At 40.0% G+C, this 11,783-nt stretch overlaps 1 protein-coding gene across 1 annotated transcript; it reads right to left on the bottom strand.

Annotated features, from left to right (window-relative positions):
• Positions 1-8,833: 8,833 nt before the first annotated feature.
• On the bottom strand, positions 8,834-11,237 carry LOC128015510 (glutamine synthetase-like). Its single transcript, XM_052599388.1, has 6 exons — positions 11,072-11,237; positions 10,802-10,963; positions 10,544-10,690; positions 10,339-10,466; positions 9,992-10,191; positions 8,834-9,905 (listed from the first exon to the last, which is right to left on the bottom strand). Exons 1-6 carry the CDS (start codon positions 11,235-11,237, stop codon positions 9,590-9,592), a joined length of 1,119 nt encoding a protein of 372 aa, XP_052455348.1. The 3' UTR covers positions 8,834-9,589.
• Positions 11,238-11,783: the final 546 nt, after the last annotated feature.

The raw sequence follows: 11,783 nt of genomic DNA, 5'->3' as shown, positions 1-11,783 counted from the left end.
TAACAATCAGCTGTCCTCCATCTAAAAAAAAAAAAAAAAAAAAAAAACACCGGAATACATGCTGCTCCTATGTTTAATTTCATTGTACTTGCACTGGCACTTTTTTTTATATTCCTTCATGTTACTCTGTGACACTCTATAATGACTTTTGGACATTGCTCTACTCAGGAATACATCTTAATGTGTGCTACTCTTAAGTTTATTTATTGAATCTGCACTGCCACTTTAATTTTCCTCGATGTAGCTCTACGTCACTCTACAATGACATTTTAGACACCGTTCTACCCCAGTAATCATAATATTACCTCAGGACTTCTTATGTACACTTTAACTCTAAACACTGATTACCTTTATTGTACCTGTTACTTCCACTTATTGGCATATAATGCTCTGTTCATGTCTTTCTGTCTATGGGCACTGTAGTCACTCAAGAACCTGAGTGCTCTCCATGTACGTCTATGTCTTATGTCTTGTTATTGTCACTGTATATCTGAGTATTGTCACAAGCATTTCAATGCCCAGTTTTCCTCAGTGTTAACTATGCAAATGACAAATAAATGCCTCTTGACCTCTTCGCTCTGGCATGTTGATTATCAGCTTCAGGGCCAGATCCTGACTGATGACGATCCATTCTTACCTTATTAGTTCTTGGAGTTGATCACAATTTTTATTGCCATCTGCTTGTCTACTCGTTTTTTGAGGATTGACCACAGGTTCTCTATGGGATTGAGATCCGGGAAGTTGCATGGCCACGGATCCAAAATTTCAATCTAGTAGTCTTCGAGCCATTTCTTTATCACTCTTGCTTTGTGACATGGTGCTCCATCATAGTGGAAAAAGGATGCTTCACTGCACAACACAGGACTCCTGGTAGCATTTGCCATTTCTTTTCTGGACAATCGGTGTTCCAGATCTTCCAAACAGTCGGAAGGGAGCTTCATCAGAGAAAATAACTTTGAACTAGTTTTCTGTTGTCCAATCCTTGTACGCTCTGCAGAATTTCATTCTGTTCTTGGCATTTTTTTTTTTTTCCGAAAGTTTCTTCTTTAATGCCCTTCTTGAAACCAGGCAATTGTCCAAAAGTTTAGGCCTCCCTGCCGCCATTCCTTGGCAAGCTCTGCACTGCTGGTGACATGATTCCATAGCTGCCTTCTCAGGAGGAGACATTCCTGGTGCTTGCTGGACACTCTAAGGACGTCCTGAAGACCTCCCTCCTTGAAGTTCTTGATGATCCGGTGAATTTTTCTTTCAGTTGCAATATTCTTTGTAGCAATTTCCTTGTATATCAGGCAATTTTGATGCAAACAGTGATGGCTGCTCATGTTTCTTAGCCATTCTTAGCCAAGTAGCCATTGCTAACAACAACACAAGGATTGGAAGTGTTGGAAGCAATGAATTTTATGGTAGTGATTTCACCTGACTAGTACTCATTCACATTCACATGTTCCGCTGATATTAGACAGTTAATGTTAGCTGGTCATTTTGTGTCCGGATTAAAAAAAAAAAAATATATATATATATATATATATATATATATATATATATATATATATATATATTTATTTATTTATTTTTTGGCCAATGAAGCTTTTAGCAATTGTTTAAAATGATCTGATCATTCTACACAATTATCTAGAAAAAATTTTAATGAACACCACAACTTCTTAAAGGGGTCATATGATGCTATTTTAAAGGACATTATTTTGTGTATTTGATGTAACAGAATATGTTGACGTTTTAATATTCAAAAAACATTATTTTTCAAATACTGTACATTATTGTATTTCCTCTATGCCCCGCATCTCTCAAACGCATGGATTTCTACAAAGCCCCTACTTCTGACAAGCACAGTCTGCTCTGATTGGTTAGCTGACCCAATGCATTGTGATTGGCCGAACACCACATTTCTCGGATCTACACGGGTCCGGGTCCAGCTTTTGAAATATTAGACGGGTCCGGGTCGGTTCGGTGTAGTACATTACGGGTCTCTGTCGGGTTCGGGCACGAATTTTTGGACCCGTGAAGACCTCTAGTTTACACTACAACAAGTTGTTTCAAACATGTTATAAATTCTTTCTTCTGTTGAATGCTAAGGAAGTTACTGAGGACAAGCAGCTGTTTCTGTCGTGTGACTGTGATTATGCTCGTATATATTTGCAGTACACAAGCCACGATTAAGAAAGCTGACTCCGCTCTGATGTGACCCTGTATCTCTCTCTCTCTTGCTCTTTCTCTCTCTCACACACACAACACAATACTCTATATGGTGCAAAACTCCGCATTTGAACAGTCAATAGCTAATACTTAAACTGTTAAGGAAACATACTTACAGTAGCTGATTCAGAATAAGCACCAGATTGCCATAGCAAAGTTGGAATTATCCAAAAATATATTATGAAAATATCCTTTGCACAGCCAGCCTTGTAAGCTACTCTACTAGGTTCACAAAACTGTCATCCATAAAATTATTTGAACAAATTCAAACATCCAGGTTGTGTTGTTCTGTTAACCAATGAAATCTTAACCAATGATTCCTCATTGCATCTACTTCCAGTAGGCCAAATAAATTGGTTTTGCTTTCGCACAGAAACACACAGCTTCTCCCTGACATGGCTGCATCAACACTACTATGGTTCCTGAAACCTTGCCTTCTTTCTTTGCATGAACATGTGGGTGGCATTTATCTAATTTTTTCACGTCATGATGTAGAGATGTAGGGCCGTGTTTGAATGAGGTGTTTTAGCCTGGTCTGGATCAACCTTTTCTTTTAGATAGAATAAATCCTTTTGTGGGAGACTTTGAGCTTTGTAACTCTGCAAATCTTATACATTCACAAATAGCTACATAACACACTAAAGAAAAGAAAAAATAGATATCACATCATATGACCCCTTTAAGCAGCAAACTTGGCGAAACACAACGTTTATGTCACTGCCAAAAATTTTGGCCATGACTGTTTGCCACAAATAATTAAGGCAGTTCTGAAGTAAAAAGAGGGCCAGTGATTCTATATGTTTGGAATAATGATTTTGTATAATTCCATGTAAATTTGGTGTTTGAAACACAGACAAACCATACAAAGCTTCTGGAAAAAAAAAAAGTTTATCTTCTTCGGCGGTCACTCGAAACGAGTAGGACTGTCCTCTCCGTCGGGTCGCCTTATTTGTGGATCCTCAGGTGGCTGTAGAGGCCGATCTGTGATCCACAGATTCTGGTCCAATGTGGGCATTGGAAGGTTGAGGTGATGTGTGGTGGTGGAGCCTTTCTCTGTTTGTCCTTGCGGTGTTGCCGCTTTGCATCTGTGGCACGGCGGAGTTCTGTTTCGTGGTGTGCTGCACTTTCCTGCACTGCTTTTCTCCAGTAGTCCCTGTTTAACGCGAGATTCTCCCAGTCGCCGGATGTGATGTTAAACTTATTCAGGCTGGTCTTGATATTGTCCTTAAAGCATTTATTTGGCCCACCAGGGGTTCGCTGTCCTTTTTTAGCTGGGAGTATAGGATCTGCTTAGGGAGACAGTTGTTGGGCATGTGGATGACATGTCCTGTCCATCAGAGTTGGTGCTGCATTATGGTGGTAGTGATGCTGGGCATATTAGTTTCCTCCAGAATACTGGAGTTTGTACGTCTGTCTTCCCAGTTGATCCTCAGGATTTTTCTTAAGGCTCTTTGATGGAATCATTCCAGTGCTCTCAGGTGTCTGCTGTAGGTGGTCCAAGATTCCGCTCCGTACAGCAAAGTTGGGAGAATCGCAGCTCTGTAAACCAGGACCTTGGTTTGAGCCCTCAGGTCTCGGTCATCAAAAACTCTAGTCCTGAGTTTGGCATAGGCTCCGTTGGCACAGCTTAGGCGATGGTTAACTTCACAGTCTATATCAGCTTTGGAAGAGAGAATGCTGCCAAGGTAGGGGAAGTGGTCCACGCTTTCCAGAGTGGTGTAATCCACTTTGATGATAGGCTGGACTGATGGCTGGTTGGGTGGTGGTTGATGCAGAACCTGAGTTTTCTTGATGTTCAAGACCAAACCCAGGGCTCTGTATGCCTTGGCAAAGGCATTTACTGTAGGATGTCCTGGAGGTCTTCAGGAGAGTGTGCTGCAATAGCGTTATCATCTGTGTATTGCAGCTCTATGATGGTGGCATTTCTGACTTTGCTCTTGGCTTTGAACCTGTTAAGGTTGAATAGCCTGCAGTCAGTCCTATAAAGGATTGGGATCCCCTGTGGCAACTCTTGGCCAGTAAGGTGGAGTATGGCTGCAATGAAGATGGCAAATAGAGTAGGTGCAATGATACATTCCTGTTTGACCCCAGTTTCTACGGTAAATGGCTCAGATTCGGAGCCACTATTGAGCACTGTGGCTGACATGCTGTCGTGCAGTAGCTTCAGTACACGGATGTATTTAGCATGACATCCATACTTTGATAGTATGCTCCACAGTGTCTGCCTATCCACGGAATCAAAGGCCTTTGTCAAGTCTATAAAGGCCATATACAGAGGCAGTCCCTGTTCCCGACACTTTTCTTGTAGTTGGCGAACAGAAAAGATCATGTCAGTTGTTCACGTAGATGGACGGAAACCGCACTGTGATTCAGGGAGTATCTCCTCAGATAGTAGTAGAAGGCGGTTGGCGAGGACACGAGCAAGGACTTTGCCTGTTGTTGATAAGAGCGAGGTGCCCCTGTAGTTTCCACATTCAGCCCTATCCCCTTTCTTGAATATGGTAACAATTTGGGCATCCCGGAGCTCTGAGGGGAGCTCTTCCCTTTCCCAGACCTTGATGAGTAGATGGTGGATGTGGTGCCAGAGCCTTGGGCCTCCTTCCTTTAAGATCTCCGCGGGGATCCCATCAGGACCGGTGGCCTTGTTGTTCCTGAGATTCCTGATGGCATTGTGAACCTCAGTTAGGGTAGGAGGTTCCCCCATGTCTTCTCTGATGGGACTCTGTGGGATATGGTCGGCAAAGTCTGGTTTGGCTGAGCTGTCACGGTTCAGAAGTTCTTGAAAGTGCTCCTTCCAACATGCGTTGACGGAGTCATTGTCTTTTAAAAGAGTCTGTCCATCTTTTGGGCGCAGGGGATTTAAGCCGCGGTGTCTAGGGCCATAGACAGCCTTAGTGGCACTAAAAAAGGCTCTGGTGTTACCTGAATCTGCCAGTCTCTGGAGTTCTAGAGACTTTTCTGTCCACCATTTGTTCTTGAGCTCCCTCGTCAATCTCTGAACATCAGACTTGGCTCTGGAGTGTGCTGCCCTTTTGGCCTCACATGTTATGTCATTTTGCCACTCTCGGAAGGCTTTTCGTATCTCTGTGTCATTTTCATCAAACCAGTCCTGATGTTTTCTGGACTGATACCCAAGGGTGGATTTGGATGGATGGATGGCGGATTTTAGAAGGCCCCGGTGCTCTTCAATGTTATCAGGATATTCTTGCTGAAGACTTTTCTCAAGAGAATCCTGAAGTAGCTGCTGGATGGCAGTTTCATTCAGGCTGTCAAGGTTCAGTCTTCGCCGTGTCTGCTTCTTCTGAATCCTCCTCCTTTTTTAAAGTTTGATAGACATTGTGGATCAAATAAGGCAGTGGTCTGTCCAGCAGTTGTCAGAGTCTACAATGGCCCTTGTGATGTTCACATCACAGCGGTCCCTGGCCCTTACAATGACATAATCAATGAGGTGCTATTGCTTGGAGCGAGGGTGTCTCCAAGATACCTTGAATTAGTTTTTCTGTTGACAGAGAGTGTTGGTGATGACGAGGTTGTGCTGAGCGAACTTACTCAGTAGCAGCACTCCGTTGGAGTTGATATTCCCTCCTTGCCAGTAGTGCCCTTCCAGAGATGTTGGTCCCGGCCTACCCTAGCATTGAAGTCTCCAAGGAGGATGGACAGGGTTTCTTCCAGGCAGGACTAGAAGGCTTCTTTTTCTTCCATGTCGGAGTCTAGGGTAGGGTCATAGGCGCTCACTACTGTCAAAGTCTGGTTGTTGGCCAACATCAGACGGATTGTCATGAGGCACTCGCTGATCCCCACAGGAAGTTCGGAGAGGTGGTTGACAAGCTGGTTTTTGATGGCAAGTCCAACTCCATGGTTTCTAGCCTCATCGGCTTGTTGTTTATATACATATTCTGACTGCTGTAATTAATTAAAATTAGGGCAGGGACTTCAACGCGTTAATTGAGATTAATTAATTACACAAAAAATAACGCGTTAACTTAGATTAATTAATTACAGAAAGAAAAAAATTCCCGCATTTTTAATAACTTATTTTTGCACCGCAGAACGGTTCTCACTGGATTTGTTTCGGCGGACCGATTATACTGAAGCACCAACTAGCGTTCGCTTCGCATATCACTGCAGCACATCGAGCCTCAAGTATCACCTCAACGCAAAACATATAGCAGCTAGCGTGGACTTTACACTTTATGTTTAACTATGTATTATTTTGTTGGTGCAACAGTTTATGTTAAACTCTTTATTGTTTTGGCCAAGGTTATTGAGAGTTGGACTTAGTATGTTATGGCCTCTGAAGCAACAGAGAGATGTTTTCTAATAGTCAGTGTTTCCAATGTTCTGAATGTAATTGACAGTATTGTGTTTTACTTAAAGAACTCTTTACAGAAGGTTCCAGCACCTATAAGCTTCCTGAATTTCTGAAATGTACTATTTCTAAATTGTTTCTAAATATGCTATTGCTACACTTCATGGCAAAAATTGCACTGGTCTGCTAGACTTGGTTGAACAAAAATAAACAATATTTTGTTGCTTAAGCTTATGTATTCAGTCATTATTCAATGGTATACTATAAATCCATGTGAAAAAAAATTACTTCTCACTGTTCTCAGGTCAAATATTTCTATGCGATTAAAATGCGATTAATTTCGATTAATTAATTACAAAGCCTCTAATTAATTAGATTAATTTTTTTATCGAGTCCCGGGCCTAATTAAAATGTAATAAATATGAAAAGTGTTGAAGATTTTGACCTGGCACTCTGGCCAGTGATTTCTTTCTCTCAATACACGTGTAATATAAACCCTATATATATATATATATATATATATATATATATATATATATATATATATATATATATATATATATATAAACAAAACAAAAAAAACTTACCCAGCAACCTCTACCCCTGCTGTACTGCTATCAGACAATCTTATAGGAACTTTATGATTGCAACTGCTTTCCAGTTTTGTGTGAACTATGCATCTGATGGTCAGTAAATGGATTTTGAGCTGTCTGTGGCATCTGTGAAAATAAAATTGTACCATTAATGTTTTGCAAGTAATTCAAAGCAAAAGAAACTCATATATTAATAATGTGTATCATCATATTCCATGTTTTGGAAAAGTTCAGAAATAAATACATTTTTAATGTTGATGTAGTAATTCTATTTGGTTTACTCCTTGAATTCTTCCCAGAATGTTGCCATGTTTGTGTAAAATATCTTTATTTGGTTAGAATTTGAGAGCTGAGCAGCTGTGTGCATACACAAACATGGCCCTTTTCATTGGAACTCTTGGTTTGGGTCATTAGTCACCTTCTTCCATTTTGTTTGTTTAATGACAAAACAGTATTACAGTTTTCCTGATAAGTTGTACAGTTCCAGTGAATTTGGGTGAAAGGGTTATATGGCCAGTTTATCAAATGTGACCTAGCATAAAAGTAACATGATACGGAATGTAAAACAGGCCCACGTGTTTAGGACTGCAGAGTGGTAATTCAACACTCTTTGTCTAGAGCCAGGGTATTTCTTCTTTCACTATCTGCCAAATCACAGTCATTGCAGTATTGTTACAACATGTCCTCACCAGTGTGGGGTAAGTTACTTTCAAAAAGTAATTAAGTACTATTACATCATCAATATTTTATTTAAATTACTTTAATAATTACTCCGTCTGAAAAGTAACTTAGTTACTCCATAAGTAACTTAATTATTCAAATCGTGAATTAGGCTACATCTTAAAATCCCTATAAACCTTAATAGAAATTTTACTAATTATTCTTTCAATTTGAGTCAAACATAGAATAGTTTAGCCTTTTAGCTTTAAAACAACAGTAACAACTGTATTACTTAAACATTTATACAGTAGACCAAAAGTTTGGACACACCTTCTCATTCAAAGTTTTCTTTATTTTCATGACTATGACTATTTTCATGACTCTTTGAATGAGAAGGTGTGTCCAAACTTTTGGTCTGTACTGTATATGAGTAACCACCTTTGGTTAACATATAGAAATAATATAAATAACAACATATAGGAATAACAAAAAAGCTTAAGAAAAGTTAAACTATAAATTTCAGTTTGGCAAGTTGTTTAGGAAAAGCCCAACTAGCAAAATCTGTACAGGTTTATATAACATGTTATGTAACATAGCACAATGTTTTGTTGTTATTGTCAGTGTACACAATTAAAAGTAGGCCCTTTTTTTGTTTGTTGTTTTTTTTTGTTTTTTTTTTTTTAATATCTTAGCTCCATTTAGCCCTCTATTTAAACCTCCTAAAACTGACCTTTCTTGCATTAAGACTCCAGAAACAACCAGATTATAGGGTTCCCCATTATCAAAAGCACAAATAGTTTACAGAAAGGCAAATGGAATGTACATTCCACTTCAAACCCACTCGCATCAATTTTCAAAAATAGCAGTGGTCTTTCCACTAGATCCACAATACATGCACAAGAACACAGCTTTTTTTTTCTTCCCCTTGCACTCTTGCACTAATATAACCTGTAGTATTTTAGCATATTAGTCTTCTTTTACAGCCTCATTGTGTTTAGAAGTGTGAGGGTGCAAAAAGTTCTAAAAAACTTCAAGAGAAAATGTCAGAGAAAATAACTTTAGTAAAAATACTTAGCGTTTTAATGTAAAGAGACAAGTGTTTTTTTTTTTTTGCCCAACCGTGGTCCAGCCAAAATAAAATGCACAATCCTGTGAAAAGTGAGAGCCACATTAGTATAATGCCTTTTGGTCCCTGTGAGAAACCGAACCATAACTTATAACCTGGTAAATAAAGCTCTAAAACAGACTACAATAAGCATTAAAATATCTACAGTTAGTTACACTTTAAATTTGATAACATTCTGAAAACAGCTCAAAACACAAGAAAAGCTTTAGTTATAAAGGCAATGTAGTAGTAGTAATTTCTGGTGCAAACTCTAGTCTCTATAAAACCAGCATCTCTGCCGGTATCATTACATCCACAAATCGGTTATAAAAAGATACTGGCAGTTAGAAATCTAAAAACTGTGGCATAAACGTACCCAATGAGTGTTTCTACAGCCAACAACCAGGGAAGTGATCTAGTGCAGGGGGTGTCAAACACAATTGCTGGAGGGCCAAAGCCCTGTAGAGTTTAGATTCAACCCTAATTAAAACACATCTGATCCAACTAATCAAGTACTTCAGGCTTATTTGAAAACTACATGCGAGTTGGAGCAGGGTTGGAACAAAACTCTGCAAGGCTCCGGCCCTCCAAGAACTGAGTTTGACACCCCTACTAGACTAGTGTCATCCCCTCATTTCAGACGGACTAATGAATTATATAAAATTCATAAAAAGAAAAAAAAAAGAATTGATGCTTCAGTCCAGTATTTCACTTGTATTTCACAGGCTCTTCACCCTCTTCGTTGAGCAGACAAGTGCGTACAAGAGCTTCAGTGACTGCGTACGGATCGCAGTTGGCTGAGGGACGACGGTCTTCAAAGTAGCCTTTCATTTCCTGGCCCACAGATCGTGGGATTCGGATGCTAGCACCACGGTTAGCCACTCCAGCAGAGAACTCATTGATGTTGGAGGTCTCATGATGGCCGGTCAGTCGTCTGGCATTGTCCAGCCCACCTTTAGGATCATAGGCACGAATATGGTACTGGTGTCTCTTGGCCAGCCTCTCAATTGACTCCTCAATGTATCTAAAATAAAAATAAACTGATTAGCATAACTAATGACCATTTTATGTCTACAGTGTGGAAGATTCTAGGCCCTCTTTTACACGTACTTCAAACCCCCATCCTCTCGCATCTCCTTCGTGCTGAAGTTGGTGTGGCAGCCAGCTCCATTCCAGTTCCCTGTAATGGGCTTGGGGTCGAAAGAGGCCACAACACCAAAGTCCTCACAAACCCGGTGCAGGAGAAAGCGGGCCATCCACAAATGGTCTCCCATCTCAATGCCCTCACAAGGACCAATTTGGAATTCCCACTGTAGAACAACACAATTTCAGCTAAAAATTATATATATATATATATACACACACACACACAACTGAAATTAAAATGATTCCCTAGAAGCATTAAAGGTGCTGCTTATTATTCATTACCCCAGTAGTAAGACTTTAGAAACATTTACCTGTGCAGGCATGACTTCAGCATTGGTGCCACAGATTTTTACTCCAGCATACAGACAGGCTTTATAATGGGCTTCTACAACATCTCGTCCATAGGCCTTATCAGCTCCCACACCACAATAGTATGGCCCTAAATCAAACAAATCCCATTTCATTTTTTCCAAGTTTTCCAGCCACTTAAACCTTGTATACATGGGTGACATCTACCTTGAGGTCCGGGGAATCCATTGGAGGGCCAACCAAATGGATGACCATCTGTGCCGAGGACAGTGTATTCTTGTTCCATTCCAAACCAAGGATGCTGGTTTAGCACCATATCCATGATCTTTTTACACATCTGGCGAAGGTTGGTTTCTTAAGAAACACACACACAATTAATTATAATCATAAATAAAATGCAACTTATGTGATATCACCTGGATAATAGTCATATGATACAGATTGTCGCATTTCACATTTACTCACCTGCAGGTCTGTGGTTGTATTTGAGGACTTCACACAGAACCAGTTTGTTGGGGTCTTTCCTGAAAGGGTCTCTGAACATGGCTTGTGGGATCAAGTACATATCACTGTTGGACCCCTCAGACTGATATGTGCTGGAGCCATCAAAGTTCCATTCAGGAAGATCTAAAGAGAAAAAAAGAAAAAGAAAAGTGCAACAGTGATGGTGGTTTGGTTAACAGCTTTGTGTGATTTAAAGTGAAAGACAAATGATACATTCAGCCTAATAAATACCTTCAATGGTCTTAGGTTCTGAATCTAGAGTCCTGGTCTTGCATCTCAATCCCTCTCCAGTGCCATCGATCCAGATGTACATAGCCTGAACCTTGTCTCCCTGAGGGAGGTCCATATACTGCTGTTTCACAGCTTTGCTCAGTTTAGAACTGGTTGAAGTTGCCATGATGATGCTATATCAAACCTATCAGAAGAAATCGTTGTAAATACATTACAAACGGTTTAGAAAAGAAAAGAAAAGAAAAACTCAAGCTGACAGAGCTCAAGGAAACCACTATTATCAAGAAACGTGGCCGGAGCCGCTCAAGTCCATTACGCAATAACTCAAACAATGGGAGTTACCATTGTACCAAGAGCGAGCGTCTCACTATCAATTGAAGTTAATATGGTCACCGTGTACGAATTTAACGAAATAAACGTCATTAACACCGACCACACAACATAACGTTCAGAGGGAGCTCAGAAAACCGTAGTGTAAACACTTTTCAAGTAGGCCATTTAAATGCTAGGCATAATGCAACATACTGATGCAACATATTGCTGTGATGACATCAAATTGGGAAATACACAACAGTCTTCGACTTTAACTTCAACATGAATTCACTCATTTAAAACCCTTCAGATTAAAACAAAAATGTAAACCTCGTTTGATCATAACATGCACTGCTGCCACTACAAATATGTTTTTGTTTTTTTGCTCAGAATAATTAAG

This window comes from Carassius gibelio, chromosome A6, assembly GCF_023724105.1.
Source record: "Carassius gibelio isolate Cgi1373 ecotype wild population from Czech Republic chromosome A6, carGib1.2-hapl.c, whole genome shotgun sequence".
NCBI classification, from domain to species: Eukaryota; Metazoa; Chordata; class Actinopteri; order Cypriniformes; family Cyprinidae; genus Carassius; species Carassius gibelio.
The sequence above is the reverse complement of the archived record's forward strand: the minus strand, read 5'-3'. Positions and strand labels throughout refer to the sequence as shown.

Excerpts from the sequence above, each read along its gene's own strand:
- LOC128015510 (XM_052599388.1), bottom strand. The coding sequence starts at position 11,237 with ATGGCAACTTCAACCAGTTCTAAACTGAGCAAAGCTGTGAAACAGCAG. Across the intron at positions 10,964-11,071 it reads AGAACCTAAGACCATTGAAG|ATCTTCCTGAATGGAACTTT; the intron begins GTATTTATTAGG and ends TTTTCTCTTTAG. Across the intron at positions 10,691-10,801 it reads ATACAACCACAGACCTGCAG|AAACCAACCTTCGCCAGATG; the intron begins GTGAGTAAATGT and ends GTGTTTCTTAAG.